Source organism: Erythrolamprus reginae, chromosome 6, assembly GCF_031021105.1.
Source record: "Erythrolamprus reginae isolate rEryReg1 chromosome 6, rEryReg1.hap1, whole genome shotgun sequence".
NCBI classification, from domain to species: domain Eukaryota; kingdom Metazoa; phylum Chordata; class Lepidosauria; order Squamata; family Dipsadidae; genus Erythrolamprus; species Erythrolamprus reginae.
Genome location: NC_091955.1, coordinates 72027541 through 72046446, shown reverse-complemented (window position 1 = coordinate 72046446; position 18906 = coordinate 72027541). Strand labels below are relative to the sequence as shown.

At 36.5% G+C, this 18906-nt stretch overlaps 1 protein-coding gene across 1 annotated transcript in view; it reads right to left on the bottom strand.

Annotated features, from left to right (window-relative positions):
• Positions 1–18906, bottom strand: part of LARGE1 (LARGE xylosyl- and glucuronyltransferase 1) — a 447356-nt gene that overhangs the window by 34187 nt on the left and 394263 nt on the right. Inside the window, exon 12 of the mRNA XM_070756235.1 lies at positions 10209–10487. Within this exon, the coding sequence (XP_070612336.1) occupies positions 10209–10487 (279 nt within the window). The remainder of the gene's footprint in view (positions 1–10208; positions 10488–18906) is intronic.

The window sequence follows — 18906 nt, the reverse complement described above, 5'->3', positions numbered from 1 at the left end:
ATTAAATAAACATTTATAATTTTGTTAGGTGCATTTCATATTAATAAAATAGAAGTTCTCGGATCATTGTTTTGCAAATGTATTTATCTTTAAAAATCATATTAGTGATCCACGGAACTCAAAATTATCAACTAGAGTCTGTGGATATTAAAATCATGACCTTGGTGGTCCCTGAGGTCCAAAAAGTTGGGACCCCTGCTCTAGGGCAACAGATACTCATAAACCTAAAGGGAACTGGTCTAACTGGCAGATTGGAATGAAGAAGGTTAAATGTTTACAGCATTAGAACTGTGTTTTTCAACCTTGACAATTTTCCATTGTATAGATTTCAACTCCCAGAGTTTCCCGGGAAAACATAAGTAGTGTCTGGCTAGAATGATTAATGACTCTAGTGATTAGACCAGTGGGACAATATGATTTTTAATGGGGGCAATTGGAACCTTGTTTAAACCAAGTTATTTGCCTTTTAGGCTTGCTCTGCATGAGTAGGAGTTACTTGTTGAATAATAAGAATTATATCATACCTAGGGGAAGAGCCTTCTCTGTGGGAGCCCCGGCCCTCTGGAATCAACTCCCCTCAGGGATTCATGTGTCCCCCACCCTCCCCGTCTTCCGTAAGAGTTTAAAGACTCAATTATGCCACCAAGCTTGGGGTTATTAGATTCTATCCACTGGCCAATGAATATATAGTAAGTTTGTTGAATGGGAAGTGTGCGTGTTAATAGGCTTTTTAGTTTCTTTTAAAAATGTAATTCTTAATTTTAACTTTAATTATTATCTTGATGTGTACTGTTTTTTATATGTTATGAGCTGCCCCGAGTCTCTGGAAAGGGGTGGCATATAAATATAGTAAATAAATAAATGTCATGGGGGGGGGTGTATCAGGATTTAAGAGATGCTTACGTGGGAACCACTGGATTAGACAAATTTTTAAAAACAAAAGTTGTATCATGAATGTTAACTATAAAATGTCAAATTATATACACTGTCAATGTCAAATTAGAAATACATACACACACACACACACACACATACATGTGTGAGGGCACAAATTTTGACTGGCATTCCTTCAAATGCAGAATGTCTTTGAAGAAAGACCTGCCCTCTTATCACCATGCAATTAACTTATGGATAAGGATAATTATGCAAAGCATATAAAATACAGAGGGAAATAAGGAAGGAACAAAAGCCAAGATACAAAAATAGGAAAGGAAATCTCCGGTTTGCATCAACACCATTCATTCTACTGCCCATGTCAGTTTATCCTGAAAGCCATCTTTGCTATCACCAAGACCATATGCTGCTCCATAATTGCCTTTTGCTTTTTACACTATTTGTTTCTCTCTTTTTGAGCATCCCATCAACTCCATCCCACTGCAAACTGAATATTCTGTCATCTTGACGTACTCAGCTTGCCTTCATATATTGGTTTTGTGATTTGATTTTCATTTTCTATATGATCAAACAAGCCCAATATATATTCAACAGTCCATTATATTCAATCTACATTCTTCAGAATTTATTTATTCTTGACCTTACTTCTTTTTACAACTTAGGTATCCCACTTCCAATGCATTCAAATTACTTTGTTTTTCTTGACACATCCACCTCTCAGTTTTAAATAACAAGGTGGGCAAAAGCACATTGTTATAAATAGCTATTTTTGCTTCTCTTGAGGGATATTTATTCTGTGCTGTACAAATGATCACATGCTACCCACAACCCTTCCATCAATATCTCGGTGTCTTAAAATATCTCCACCCCCCACCCCATTTTCAGTAAACAATCCACTAATGTACATAAATCCAGCTACCTGTTTTAGCTTTCCCCCATTGTAATGCCTTACAATAATTCATTCAATTTTCCCTGTTAAATGCAATTGTTGGTTTGCAGTATATTAGTTTTCAGAACCATAATCCTCACTGCATCATTATTCACTTCACCACAGCCATTCCTTATACCTTTATGCATAAATATATTAAAGAGTCAAATAGCAAGTATCATTTTCTTACTTTCTGCTCAGTTTTATTTATTTACAGTCCCAGTCCATTGCTGAATCATTCATTAAGAATTACATTTATACTTATGCATACACATACCTAACGTTCATCATAAGCCTCTCTTACGGCAATCAACCACCACCTTTTAAGACCTTATCTATACAAAATATTTTGAAATTCAAGCCTATTCTCTTTCTCTAAATGTATGGCAATCTTTTTCAATTTCCTTAATTAAAAATGGTCAACAATTCATACTGGCAAATCTGGTTAAATGTAGACGTTTTAAAACTAACTCGGTTTTGATTCAGCATTTTTATTTTTATTTTTTTGCTGTGTGCTCTAGAAAGCTTTGTTCAGAGGTTGTACAATATTTTTCTTGAAAATATTAGGATTTCATCAGAAAATGAAATGGGCATATTAATTTAGTTTTAAATTTTAATAACGTTTTAATATAAGATTGTAAATAATGAACAAAGTGGTTGACTTATAAAATGTATGTGGAATATTTATTCCGGATCATAATGTTGCTCCAAGAAGAACTACAACTTATATAAAGGGCCAAAGAGTGTGGAAGACAGTGTAGTGGCTGAATTGATATAAAGAAGAGAGGGCATTTGAAAATACAAACTATGAGATCCAGTACCATTTTGAAACAGTTTGTAGAACTAATGACTTCCTCTAAAAGTCCAATAAGAGACAAAGGTGCTCAGTTTCCCTGTCATGCACTGGAAACAAAACAATTACTCTCTAACTCATGTTTCTCTAACTCATATTTATCACAAAAACTTGTACAGTGGTACCTCTACCTAAGAACGCCTCTACTTATGAACTTTTCTAGATAAGAACCAATAACCATTTTCCACTTACAAACCCGAGCCTCTGAAACTGTAACCGGAAAAGGCAGGGAGAAGCCTCCATGGGGCCTCTCTAGCAATCTCCTGGGAGGAAACAGTGCCGGAAAAGGCAGGGAGAAGCCTCCATAGGGCCTCTCTAGGAATCTCTTGGAAGGAAACAGGGCCTCCACCCTCCCTGTAGTTTCCCCAATCGCACACATTATTTGCTTTTACACTGATTCCTATGGGAAAAATTGCTTCTTACAAACTTTTTAACTTAAGAACCTGGTCACAGAACGAATTACGTTCATAAGTAAAGGTACCACTGTATATTGATTGTTTGGAACTGGGGTCCCCAATCTCTGAACTGCAGACCAGTCTGTTAGGAACAGAGCCACGCAAGTGGCGGGCAAGCGAACGAAGCTTCATTTTTGCATGTTTAAGATCTAGCTTTTGTGCAAAACTATTCCCCCACATACTCCCCTGGTCCATGGAAAAATGCAGTGGTGAGACAAAATATCCTTAAAGTATTTTATGTCATGATATGCAAGGAGTGGATTTGAATTTTGATTTCAAATTTGATTTCAAATTTGTTAATTTATTAACAATTTTTTAGACCTGTCTTTATAAATGCACTATCAATGTTTTGTCCACCTAAAAGAATAACAGAATAACAAAGTTGGAAGGGTCCTTGGAGGTCTTCTAGTCCAATCCCTTGCTCAGGCAGGAATCCTTATATCATTTCAGACAAATGGTTCTCTTTTTAAAAACTTCCAATGTTGGAGCATCCCCAACTTTTGGAGGTACAGTAGTTAGTTAGTGTAGTTATTGCATTGATTAATTGTTCTAGCTTAATTGCATCTCTGCATTAGATAGGTAAGAAAATCTTTAATTTTATCATTTAATAATTACCGTATATACTCGAGTATAAGCCGAGTTTTTTAGCCCCAAAATGGGCTGAAAAACACAGCCTCGGCTTATACTCGGGTCATTGACAAAGTCACCACACGAGGGCGCCATTGCTTGAGCCAGAGGGAGGAGGCACCAGCTTTTGTCCCCTTTCCCACGCCGTAGTTCCTCTCCCTGCCTCAAGCAAAGAAGGCAGCCATTTGCAATGGTGAGTCGGATTAAAAAGGCCCCCTGCTGTCAGATTCTCCTCCCCCTCCTTTGAAAGGATTTAAACTGTTTAAAAAATGGTATTTTGTGGTAGTTGCTGTCCTTGCTTGGATAGGATCTAATAATGTGTTATGAGGCAGAGCTAGACAGGAATTCTTTTTCTATCTGTCTATCTTTCTATCTATCTATTTTTCTATCTATCTATTTTTCTATCTATCTATCTATCTATCTATCTATCTATCTGTATCTATTTCTTTCTTTCTATCTATCTATCTATCTATCTATCTATCTATCTATCTATCTATCTATCTATTTTTCTATCTGTCTGTCTATCTTTCTATCTATATCTATCTGTCTATCTATCTATCTATCTATCTATCTATCTATCTATCTATCTATCTATCAATCATCTATCTATCTATCTGTATCTATTTCTATCTATCTGTCTATCTATCTATCTATCTATCTATCTATCTATCAATCATCTATCTATCTATCTGTATCTATTTCTATCTATCTATTTTTCTATCTAACTATTTTTCTTTCTATCTATCTATCTATCTATCTATCTATCTATCTATCTATCTATCTATCTATATCTATTTCTATCTATCTATCTATCTATCTATCTATCTATTTTTCTATCTGTCTGTCTGTCTGTCTATCTATCTTTCTATCTATATCTATCTATCTATCTATCTATCTATCTATTTCTATCTATCTATCTATTTTTCTATCTATCTATCTATCTATTTTTCTATCTATCTATCTATTTTTCTATCTATCTATCTATCTATCTATCTATCTATCTATCTATCTATCTATCTATCTATTTTTCTGTCTGTCTGTCTATCTATCTTTCTATCTATATCTATCTATCTATCTATCTATCTATCTATCTATCTATCTATCTATCTATCTATCTATCTATCTATCTATCTATTTTTCTATCTGTCTGTCTGTCTATCTATCTTTCTATCTATATCTATCTATCTATCTATCTATCTATTTCTATCTATCTATCTATCTATCTATCTATCTATCTATCTATCTATCTATCTATCTATCTATCTATCTATCTATTTTTCTGTCTGTCTGTCTGTCTATCTATCTTTCTATCTATATCTATCTATCTATCTATCTATCTATCTATCTATCTATCTATCTATCTATCTATCTATCTATCTATCTATCTATCTATTTTTCTGTCTGTCTGTCTGTCTATCTATCTTTCTATCTATATCTATCTATCTATCTATCTATCTATCTATCTATCTATCTATCTATCTATCTATCTATTTGGTTTTCTATGCTGATAACCTCACAGCAGCTAATGCTGAAGCTCTTCTTTGGATACACTTATTTGTTTGTTTGTTTGTTTGTTTGTTTGTTTGTTTATTTATTTAATTGGATTTGTATGCAATCCCTCTCCAAGGACTCAGGGTGGCTCACAGCATATATAAAAACAGAACAATAATGTAAATCCAATTAATGATGAGAAGGAATCCAGTTTTGAAGGATTTTAACTCTTAGGTTTTAGCTTTGTTCCTGATCGAGCTACTTTTTTTACTTTTTAATTTATTGTTAATATTGTTAATTTGTTTACCCTCTTTTAAATTTACAGAGCTAGTTTACTGGTTTTCTTTAAAATAAATATTCTAAAACATGTCTCAATTAATGTAATTTTATTGTTTTCCATTTTTATAAGTTACCAGTAGCCACTGCATTTTCTAACCTCGGCTTATACTCGGGTCAATACGTTTTCCCAGTTTTTGTGGCAAAAATTGGTGCCTCGGCTTATACTCGGGTCGGCTTATACTCGAGTATATACGGTAACTTTAAGCAAATTAAACTGTTTAGATGTTTCAGTACCAAGACTTATTCAACACATTTATGTCGGCAGGCCTAGGGCCGTTGAGTGATAGTTCCCTGCTCCAGCCATTAGTATATAAGATGACTGTGTGTTGTTTTATCTTTTTCTATCTGTTCTTATTTTATGTATTGAAGGATTTTAATTTTTGTAATGATTTTACTGTTGTAAACCGCCCTGAGTCCACTGGGTGGGCCTATAAATCAATCAACAAATCAATCAATCTCATAGTAAACCATTCATTATTTAACACTGCACTTGAATGCAACATTATATAACTGATTTCTCAAATAATTATTATCTTTCTTACCCAGGGTATCTCTAAGATGACCTCAGAGGTCAGAGGAATACAATTCCTTGTTAGGAATTTGATCAAAGGACAACAACCATATCCATCAGAAAAAAGCAAACTTGTACAACTGTACAAAGTTTGGGTTATGCAGATTTTCACAGCCCTAATGTAATTTATATTCAATATCAAGATAAAGTGATTCAGCAGCTTGTAACATAAATTTATATTTAGAATTATCTAGAGTAGAATAATGAGGGATATATTTTAAGAATGCACAGTATGATTATGTTGATACCGCAATAGATAATCAAATAGTTTGACAGAATGTAAGCAAAAAAAAAAAAGGTCATATTTTATTTGTTGCATTTCTACACTGCTCTTGTTACCTGACTCTGGACAATTAACAATAAAATGTGGATAGAAAAATAATCCTGCAAAACAAGAATTTATAAAAATCAAAGCTCTTTGGCCACAAGATGTCCCCCTTGCGCTACACCCAGGAATAAGATAATAAAATCATGAGCCAGAGAACCATGTAAACAGAGAAAAAGACTAAGGCTCATGAAAACCAACATTCACATTTACCACTCATACAATACACACTAATGTCATTCCCTCCCTTCACCTCCAAAATAGAGTACAATAATTATTCTGCTTTGACAAGATTTTGTCTTTCAATCATTTATCTACCTTGTTTGATCACAGTTCTGCTTCCAAGGTATAGTGATGGGTTAACAGTATGTCAAAGAGATAACAACTTCAATAACATTTTCACAGCCTCTCTGTTAAAATCATCCTGGAAGCACAGATATTGGAGATGGGAGTGACCTGTAAGTCATCTGGCACTTTGCCATGCTGAAACAGAATGTGATTGTACACTTATTGAAGTTTTTAACCAGTTCAGTGCCAAGGTGACTAAAAAATGGAGCTGTTCTCCACTTCTTTGGGAATATATCTTGTCACTATGCTGGTTCTCTCCAGATGTGCTCAACCTCAAGCTCATATTTCTTCAGGTAGCATAGCCATGCCGATTTAGAATTATAGAAGCTGGGAATTCAACACATCTGGAAGGATCACACTGGAAAGCTGTGCCAGTAACACACACACACACACACACACACACACACACACACACACACACACGATATAGTGATATATTTGCCGATCAGTTGCTGATCAGTTTCCGGTCACAATTCAAAGTGTTGGTTATGACCTATAAAGCCCTTCATGGCACCGGACCAGAATATCTCTGGGACTGCCTCCTGCTGAACGAATCCCAGCGACCGGTTAGGTCCCACAGAGTTGGCCTTCTCCGGGTCCCGTTGACTAAACAATGTCATTTGGCGGGACCCAGGGGAAGAGCCTTCTCTGTGGTGGCCCTGGCCCTCTGGAACCAACCCCCCCCCCCCAGAGATCAGAATTGCCGCCACCCTCCTTGCCTTTCGTAAACTTCTCAAAACCCACTTCTGCCGTCAGGCATGGGGGAATTGAAATATCTTCCCCAGGCCTATATAATTTATGTATGGCATGTTGTGTGCATGTTTTTTTAAATTATGGGTTTTTAACTTCGTATTATTAGATTTGTATTGTACATTGTTTCTATCACTGCTGTGAGCTGCCCCGAGTCTACGGAGAAGGGCGGCATACAAATTTGATAAATAAATAAATAAATTTATTTTATATATCTACATCTCTATATCTCATCTCACTGCAATAACTTGCTTCCAGAAGTTGTAAATTCTCCAACACTGGAAGTTTTTAAGAAGAGATTGGATAACCATTTGTCTGAAGTGGTGTAAGGTTTCCTGCCTAAGCAGGAGGTTGGACTAAAAGATCTTCAACGTGCCTTCCAACTTTGTATATTCTATTCTATTCTGTTCTGTTCTTCATCTTTATCTAGTAAAAGACTGTGTGCACATTCGAGATATCTTGCTTTCAGGAGATTAGAAAATCAGGATGTCAACATTCCAGATATAATCATTTACAGATTCCTTTAATTTTGAAAAAATTGGCAATATGTCTACTACATCAGAACAGGTTTTGAAAAATAACATATATTATATACTACTTCACAGTGCTTTTCAGTCCTCTTTAAGTAGTTTACAGAGACAGCATATTGCCCCCAACAATCTGGGTCCTCATTTTACCAACCGCAGAAGGGTGGAAGACTGACTCAACTTTGAACCAGTCAGGATCAAACTTCTGGCATTAGGCAGGCTTAGCCTGCATTACTGCATTCTAACTATTGCACTGCCAATGTTAAAAAACAAGTGTTTTCAGCATCATGCAATCATAGCAGCTACCTGCTTTTCATTAAAACAGTTCAATTTTTTTCATGTTCCACACACTGCTGCTATAAGAGCTACATTAACTTATTAAAGTTTATTTATTTATTTATTTATTTATTTATTTATTTAGTTAGTTAGTTAGTTAGTTAGTTAGTTAGTTAGTTAGTTAGTCAGTCAAGTACGTATTGGTAGCATACATAGATATAACACTGTTTATATACATGAGATGGGTACTAATAAGAGGGAAACATTAGGACAGGGATGGTAGGCGTGCTGGTGCACTTATGCATGCCCCTTACTGACCTTTTAGGAATAGGGTGAGATCAAAAGTGAGTAGTCTAAGGGTAAAGTTTTGGGAGTTTGGTGACGAAACTACAGAGTCAGGTAGTGAGCTTCAGGCATTAACTACTCAGTTGCTGAAGCTGTATTTTCTACAGTCACGTTTGGAGCAATTTACTTTGAGTTTGTATCCCCTTCTTAATCATTTATCAAGATTTGCACCTTCTGAGGGTAAGCAGCATCTTAGAAGATTATCAACCATGATGCTACTACCTAAAATGACCTGCCCAAAATCTGTGGCCCTAGGTCTACATGCTGGCTTTGACCTGATTTAGATCTCTGTCTTTGAAGGTTATTGGAATAGGGGAAAAAGGAGGAGGGAAATATAAGATTGGAGAAAGATGGGACATCAGAAAAAATTAAAAAGACTCTTGGATAGATAATCAGAACTGCAGAAAAAACAATTGCTGCCAACCTGCCTTCCATTGAGGACCTGTATACTGCACGAGTCAAAAAGAGGGCAGTGAAAATATTTACTGACCTCTCACATCCTGGACACAAATTGTTTCAACTCCTACTCTCAAAACGTCGCTACAGAGCACTGCACACCAAGACAACTAGACACAAGAACAGTTTTTTTCTGAACGCCATCACTCTACTAAACAAATAATTCCCTCAACACTGTCAGACTTTCTACTATATCTGCACTTCTATTCTACTAGTTTTTCTCATCCTTCCTATCACCCATTTCCTCCCATGTTGACTGTATGACTGTAACTTGTTGCTTATATCCTGAGATTTTTATTAATATTGCTTCTTCATTGCTTATTTGACCCCTATGACAATCATTAAGTGTTGTACCACATGATTCTTGACAAATGTATATTTTATTTTATGTACGCTGAGAGCATATGCACCAAGACAAATTCCTTGTGTGTCCAATCACACTTGGCCAATAAAAATCTATTCTATTCTATTCTATAAAGGTAATAGAAATAAGACATTAGGTGCCCCCTTTTTTGGAACTGTCCTTCAATTTTTTTTTGAGTCATAATAACCATTATCCCACAGCCTTTATTATATTAACCCCATCCCCCCAAAGTCTCTAAATTTTATCTTGCACAAAATTGTCCATCCTGCTATTACATTGAACCATCTCTTTCTTCATATAAATAAATAAAAAAAGCTGTATCTTCTGGCTGTTTCTTGCTTCCCCAGTGCAAGCTATGTTACTCCTATATACCTAGCCCAACTGATACAGCTAACTTGTCTCTCTCAAAACTGTGCTTAAGGACTGAAAATTGTATGTGTTACTGTCCCACTTTTTATTTAGGAGTTTAAGTTGTTCTCCAAAGCATTTCCTCCTCCTAACTTTCTTGAAGCAATGTTTTCAAAGCTTGAAAAGAGTGATTGGCCCAAAGTGCTCCAGGAGTTTCCATGGATGAGGGTGGATTAAACCCTGGATTGCATTGCTAAACCACAGTTTGTGGGAGGAATGATTTTGGGGTGGGGTGGGGGTGGGGGGGTTACCTGAGGTACTCGTAGAGTCCATACATAGGCAAGAAGTCAATATCGGACAGAAACATGTATGGAGTGCTGATATGTTTCATAGCCACATTTCGCAGGAGATTCACAGGGTAGAATTGTCCCTCTTTATATACAATGTGATATCCAACATTATGGCGACTCATGAGGATCTCAGAGCCTTGAGCATAGCGCAGAAATTGTTGGGCCTCTGCGTCAGAAAGATAGAGTGCCAGACTGATCGGTCCTTCCCAGTGCTTACAAATGGCTTCAAGCATCTGCAATCTAGGAGGAGAGAAAGAAAGAAAAGTTCAGACAAAGACATCTTCATTAGTTTGGTTTACCTAGGCAAGTCTTTCTGTCTATTGATTTTCAAAATTCATACATTTTTCTTGGCATTATATAGGAGGAATTTCCTGCTCCCCTGTATTTTGACTCCTTGCCCTCCTATCTAAGAACCAACCACAATAACCCTGTTTCATCCAAATGTTATACAGTGCTCCCTCAATTTTCGCGGGTTCGAACTTCGCGAATAGCCTATACCACGGTTTTTCAAAAAATATTAATTAAAAAATACTTCGTGGTTTTTCCCCTATACCACGGTTTTTCCCACCCAATGACATCATATGTCATCGCCAAACTAATATTTTTTGCAAATAAATAACAAAAAAAATAATTATTGTTAATAAATAATTATGTTTATAAATATCAGGATCACTAAATGTCTTATTCAATGGTGAGTACCAGTAATAATGGTGAGTAAATGGTTGTTAAGGGAATGGGAAATGGTAATTTAGGGGTTTAAAGTGTTAAGGGAAGGCTTGTGATACTGTTCATAGCCAAAAATGGTGTATTTACTTCGGCATCTCTACTTCGCAGAAATTCGACTTTCGTGGGTGGTCTCGGAACGCATCCCCCGCGGAAATTGAGGGAACACTGTACAGTGTACCTCCACAGAGATTTACTCACTCAAGAAAACAAAATGAAGAAATCTTTAGCTAAAGATGCCCTGTGTTAAAACACTATGGAATCAAAGCCTAAGAAAGAACTACTGTAGTACAATGTTTATTTTCTCTAGAAGGGAAAAAAATAATTAATTTTCAAGGTTTTATGCCTCCACCGAGAACAGAGAAAGAAACAAATGCAGCAGTTTTATGTAATTGTTGCAGAAGAAAACATGTATTTTTCTAAACAGTGAAAACAGATAAGGCAAGAAGTAGGAAGGGATAAGTAATTACTTCACTATTCATTTTGTTATGTTCACAAGGAATGCAAGGCAGTGTAGCTAAAATAAAAAAAGCTTGATAAATTAAAAAGGCAAAAATAAAAGCTCCATCAAAGAAATAATAATAGTAATAAAAGTCTAAAAGTAAAAAGGGTTGTTTTGTATTCAGTAAAACAAGGTTTTCTGGTTAAAGATGGTGAATCACAAACACATATAGAAGAAAATATTAATAATGAGCACTTTAAACAATTTATTTTCAAGATAGGCCATGGGTGTTTTAGCAAGCATAATGCAGTCTTGCATTAATTAACAGCACTGCAATATAATCCAGGAACTATTTCCATTCTTAGTAGATTCAATTAAAATACATAATTATGAAGATATAAATGCAAAAAAAACCCATATGACTTTATTTTTTTATTCAGAGATACAATAATTTTCCTGTCTCTTTTGCTTATTAATGTCAGGGTAGGAAATGTAAGGTCCATCAAAATCCATCTCATTTCAGACATTCTGTGAAATAAACAACCTTGTTCCAAGAATTTACTCATTTTGGGAATGAGGCTGCTTTTAGCCTTGGGCAAGGTAAGAGTATGCCTTTAGTAGAATTGTGGCGAAGTGATTAGAAGCACCTGCTTCCTGGTTATATTAAGCATTAGTGGTGTGTGAGATGTTTTGAATTTAATGTAATTGTTTCAAATGTGAATGGTTTCAATTTGAAATTCCCTTCCCTTCCCTCCCTTCTCTCCCTCTCCTCCCTTTGTCATGGCAACTGTAGACAATGTATAATGATAAAAGCCGCCATAAAAAACCCACATCCCCAATGTGATTATCTAGCTAACTGGTCCAAATACATGGTGGAACAGCTAGGTTTTCAGAGCCTTAAGAAAGGATAACAGGATTGGAGCTCTCCTGATCTCTTGGGAGATGCTGTTTTGGCAGGTGCTGTCACAACAATTCTGGGTTTCAGCAAAGTGGCATTGTTTGGGGGTGGGTACTTAGACATACCTTCCCTATTCAATCTGGAGAGGCAGGCAGAAACAATGAGTGGTTTACCTTGGTCCTATGCCATGCATAGCTTTATAGGTGGTAATCAGCACCTAAAATATTTTACTAACTACGGTATAGGTCACAACTGGGCCAAATGATCTTATGGTTTACTGAATCAAGCGAAGAACAGATTACGGTGTCAGATACTATCTTGTTTTGATATATCATAGTTTAGAAGTAATTATTAAATAAACTGAATTTAAATAAGGAAATAAATGTTTATGATCAGCTCTATGTGGCCATGCCAAAATAGGCAGAATGAAAGACAACCTGTGCTGAGTAACCACTAAACAGTAGGAGTTAGCATTATATCCTTACATCCATCCATTTTAAGACAAAGGTCTTCCATTTTTATTGCAGCACAACCACCAATAGCTTCACTACTTTTGGGAAAACTACTACTAATACGTATTTGTTTAGATCTACAGTATGTTGGTTATTAAGTATTGGGAAATATTCATGCAAAGATTACTATGACTTAACATTAGTATCTACCATTGGATAAATCTATGGTGCCGCTTACTTTCTATATAAATTGCTGTAATTTATTAGGGATATTTTCTGTGAGATGGAAAATATTTTTAATGCCTCCTTTTATGCCCAATTCCCTTCTTTGGAATGATTGAAAAAGCTGCTTCAATGCAGCATAGATTTTATACAATGAAATATTTGTATTATGTGTGTGTGTGTGTGAGTGAGTGTGTGTGTGTACCCACCCAGCCAAACACACACACATACAGTGGTACCTCTACCTAAGAATGCCTCTACTTACAAACTTTTCTAGTTAAGAACTGGGTGTTCAAGATTTTTTTTTGCCTCTTCTCAAGAACCATTTTCCACTTACAAACCCAAGCCTCCGAAACTGTAACCAGAAAAGGCAGGGAGAAGCCTCTGTGGGTCCTCTCTAGGAATCTCCTGGGAGGAAACAGGGCCAGAAAAAGCAGGGAGAAGTCTCCATGGGGCCTCTCTAGGAATCTCCTGGGAGGAAACTGGCCCTCCACCCACCCTGTGGTTTCCCCAATCGCACACATTTGCTTTTACATTGATTCCCATGGGAAAAATTGCTTCTTCTTACAAACTTTTCTATTTAAAAACCTGGTCACGGAACAAATTAAGTTTGTAAGTAGAGGTACCACTGTATAATAATTAGTCCTAAAACCGGAGATGAAGAGGATTTTCAGCAGCAAAAGCTGTAAAGCAAGCATGTTTAACTGAGGCCACTTCTTCAATAGTCATTTATAGCATCTTATAATATCACCAGCCACTTAGGTGAAAATATAAGTCCCATCTTCATTACTGATACCTCAGCAGATCAGTGCTATAAATTATAGGTGTGGAAATGAACTGAAACATTCAGGGGACAACATTTCTGTAATGGATGGATGTCATAAGAGAAAAGGTTCTAAAGAAGACTATTATTATATTTGATGTAGATGTAGAACTAAAAAAGGAAGACAGCTGGAAATGCAGCCTCCCCGACTCTTCTGGGAGAAATGGAAAAAAATGGCCAGCATCACAGCTCACTTTATTGACTGAGAGAAGAAATGGCTGAGTTGCTTGTGTTTGGGAACTTAGCTGATAAAAAAGAAAGAAATAACAGGCCTTAATGAATTTCTAGTCTAATATTTCTTTGTAAAAGGAGATCTGTGTTAGCGTATGCTGGCAAATAAAGAGGAAGAATCTGGAAGCACCTTCCCGACTAGCAAATACATTTATTCATGAAAGTGCAAGCTTTTTAGTACAATTTGTTAGCTGGAAAAGATGCTATTGGACTACGTCTGATTTAGTATTTCCCTGATAGCTACTTTGCAAAACCTGCATAGTCTTAGTAAAGGTAATAAGTAAATGGTGAAGAAAAACTCCAAGTTATTCATAGGGAATATATCAAGCTATTCTTGTTTGTCTACTTTGCAGATTTTTCTGCTTATCAGTGGAGTTTCAAATGAAGTTTGAAAAGCAATTAAAAGAGAGAAAAACATTTTCAATTCAGCTTATCAAACCATAATTCCCAAATGCGGTAGAATAGCTAAAGGTTGCATTGAAAAGCAAATAAGTAAATCATTCACACAAACCAGGATCTTTCGTTAATCCAAAGTGAAAGAAATACATTTATTTGCATGGCTCCCATTTTTATGACATTTTAGAAACTACCCGAAAATGTGATTGTTCTTCCCGACCTTTGGCATCCTGCTTTTATGTTAGTTAGGTTAGGTTTAAGTTTGTGGTGGGTCTTTTTTCCAGTTGCCCATATTCTCTTTTTATATGCATTTTCTTTTATTTGTAAGCTGCGCAGAAGTGCCAGAGTCAGGATTTCTCAATTTTTGATTAAATAACTGAAATTAAGAGGGGAAAACAAAACACAGCTGCCATTTGAAAGAAAAATGAAAAGAAACCACATAGATTTCACTGTCATTTTTGTGGATAACAGTGGTGGCATTCAACAACATTTACTACCGGTTCTGTGGGTGTGGCTTGATGGGTGTGGCAGGGGAAGGTTACTGCAAAATCTCCATTTCCTCCCGATCAGCTTGGACTTGGGAGACAGAGAATAATGGCCAGTCAGAGGTGGTATTTACTACCTACTCTGAACTACTCAAAATTTCTGCTACCGGTTTCTCCAGAACTGGTCACAATGTATTGAATCCCACCGCTGATCCAGAAACATTTATTTTATTTTAATCTTATCTTATCTACTTTACTTTACTTAGTTAGTTCAATACACAACAATACACAATGAAGGTTATAGAGGTTATACTCGAGTAAAATATATTAGAGAAAGAATAGAAGTGAAAATTTAGGAATAGAATATATCAATTAGAAAATAGAAGGATATTATGAGAGTAGTATAAGAGGATTAGAATAGAAAAATAGTAGATATGATATATGAGATATAGGAGAGAGACAACAGGACAGGGGACGGGAGGTACGCTAGTGCACTTATGCACGCCAGAAAACGATAAAAATAGCAAAAATAACAATCACCAATGTCAGCTTCATCTCCAGACATGGTCTTACCAGAACCAGTTCTGTCCCAAGTTTAAAAAAATAAAAGAATATTATCCTCTTCTATCTTCCTGGTCTTGCAATACAAGTAGACAGCTCTTTTTATGGCCTAGCCTTCTCTTCCAATTGAATACTTCTTTGAATTGTTGAATGAGGGGAAAAAACTTCTCATGACAAGAAAACAGAAGGCTTTTGTCTCGGAGTCTGAGTGATTTTTCAGTATTTATTTATTTATTTTATTTATTTATTTAGTCCAATACATAATACACATTGAAGAGAATAGATATGTAGTAATATAACTAAAGAAACGAATAGAAGAAAATATATAAAAGTATAGGAGAACAAATTTGAAAGGAAGAAAAGATAAATGAGATAAGGAGAGACAATTGGACAGGGGACGGAAGGCACACTAGTGCACGCCCCTTACTGACCTCTAAGGAACCTGGAGAGGTCAATCGTGGATAGTCTAAGGGAAAAATGTTGGGAGTTAGGGGTTGACACTACTGAGTCAGGCAATGAGTTCCGTGCTTTGACAACTTGGTTGCTGAAGTCATATTTTTTACAGTCATGTTTGGAGCGGTTAATATTAAGTTAGAATCTGTTGTGTGCTCTTGTGTTGTTGCGATTGAAGCTGAAGTAGTCATTGACAGGTAGAACGTTGCAGCATATGATCTTGTGGGCAATACTTAGATCGTGTTTTAGGCGTCGTAGTTCTAAGCTTTCAAGACCTAGGATTGATAGTCTGCTTTCGTAGGGTATTCTGTTTTGAGTGGAGGAGTGAAGGGCTCTTCTGGTGAACTATGTCTGGAAAGTGCTCTCTATTCTGCTTCATTCCTCTCAATGGTTCTCTTCCATGTTCAGATCTTAATTTAATGTTATTTCCCACCACAGCGTGTCTTAAAACTTGGATGTTGCTACAAAACCAGCAATAGGCCTGGTATTCAGAGAAAGCAGATGATGAAGTTCTGCAATCAGATTGATCTAGTCCTCTCTCTCTGCTGCATGCTTTGCTAGATCAAATACATTAGCTGCATCAATTATGAGTATTTCAGCTTGTCCATGACAATAGCACAGAAAATGAGTTCAACTGCTATGGGAGAAATGCAATTTGAAAAAAAAGAAAAAGGATTGAAGACGATTGAAAAAAACAAACAAATAAGAACCCCCACACTGAAATACACAACAGGAAATAAAATGGTTGAGTAATTCTTGAGCAGGAATAGTATTTGTTGATTTTTCATGAAAGAAAGAATCACTGTCTGATAAATAACATACCGATAATGAACAGAAGCCTAAAATAGGATAGAAGAGATAAGACAGGGCAGGGCTAGAATGAGTAGTATTTTTTCCTTCTGTGAACAAAGACAAGTGCCTTCATCCATCAATACAAATTCTTCACTTGAATCCAAAGTGAACTAAAATCCTGGAGGAAAAGCATATATATGCTTTCTGGATTTACTAATTCTCTGTGGCATTCACTCGATGTTTTGATGTTCTCTTGAAAGATTCACCAAACCACAAAGAAAACACCCCCCCCTCCAAAAGTTTTCTTGTATTAAAAATCAATGGAACAGGGATTAGTGAAAATTGCAAATGTTGTTTAAATAAGGCTGAGATGAGAGCTAAGCAGTGCTATGGTTTCTATAAATCTGACCAGAATATCTCGGGAACCGCCTTCTGCCACATGAATCCTAGCGACCAATTAGGTCCCACAGAGCTGGCCTTCTCCGGGTCCCGTCGACTAAACAATGTCGTTTGGCGGGTCCCAGGGGAAGAGTCTTCTCTGTGGTGGCCCCGACTCTGGAACCAGCTCTCCCCGGAGATTAGAACTGCCCCCACCCTCCTTGCCTTCCGTAAACTCCTTAAAACCCACCTTTGCCGCCAGGCATGGGGGAATTGAGATATCTCCCCTGGGCCTATACAATTTATGTATGGTATGTTTGTATGTATGTTTGATTAATAATGGGGTTTTTAAAATGTTTTTTAAATTATTAGATTTGTTATGAATTGTTCTATTGCTGTTGTGAGCCGCCCCGAGTCTGCAGAGAGGGGCGGCATACAAATCAATCAATCAAATAAATAAATAAACAAAGAAACAAACAAACAAAGAAAGAAACAAATAAATAAATAAAATTGAGGTCGTTTAATCAGAACTGGATAGTTATTTAATCAAACTTGAATTTCTAGAGATTCCATGTGCAGGAACATTGACTGTAGGAAAGGAGGCAGCGGCGAAATCTATTTATCTTGCCTACTGGTTCTCCCAACCACCACCAGCTGCTGCTACTAGAACGCCCGAACAGTGGTGAGGTGGTAGCATATCATCCCCGAATGGAGGTCTTGTGAATATTACAGGTTACATTCTGCTGGTGTAACTCTGATTCCCTTTTTCAAAAATGAAAACACATATCTTTCTTCCCTATACAAATTACAGTATCCAAACAAAGGCAAATAGCAGGAAATGAGAGAAGGATTCTGTTGGTTTCTGATGGATGTGCATTTCATTGCTTGGGTGTAATTGGAAGGCATGTTAGAATAATATGGTAGAGAAATAAATTGGGTTTATTCAGCTAATTTACCAGGAAAGAAAAAAAAAGGGCAGCTGGATATTTCCTCATCCTCAACAAAATACTTGTCTGCATTAAAAAGGAATATCAGGCACAAATGTGGCAATGCCTTTCAGTGTTGTAAAACAATTTATGCTTAAATTCTGGCTTCTTGATTGCCACTTTTCCATGTACAGAATACCAAGATATGCCCATGTTACACCAACAGTCCGCAGTCTGCATTGGTTGCCGATCAATTTCCGGTCACAATTCAAAGTGTTGGTTATGACCTATAAAGCCCTTCATGGCATCAGACCAGAATAACTCTGGGACCGCCTTCTGCCGCACGAATCTTAGCGACCGGTTAGGTCCCACAGAGTTGGCCTTCTGCGGGTCCCATCGAATAAGCAATGTTGTTTGGTGGGACCCAGGAGAAGAGCCTTTTCTGTGGCGGCCCTGACCCTCTGGAACCAGCTCCCCCCAGATATCAGAGTTGCAAGCTCGTTAAAACCCACCTCTGTCGTCAGGCATGGGGGGAATTGAAATTTCACTTCCCCTTAGGCTTATAGAATTTATACATGGTATGCTTGTATGTATGAGTGGTTCTTTAAATTAGGGTTTTTTAGATTATTTTTAATATTAGATTTGTTTTCATTGTTTTTTCATTGCTGTTAGCCGCCCCGAGAGGGGCGGCATACAAATCAAATCAAATCAAATCAAATCAAATCAAATCAAATCAAATCAAAAATAAGTAAGTAAGTAAGTAAGTAAGTAAGTAAGTAAGTAAGTAAGTAAGTAAGTAAGTAAGAACAGTAACTACTCTTCCTGCTTGCCTCTGGAATGCCTTTGAAATCTGCAATTCATTACAAGATAAGAAGAT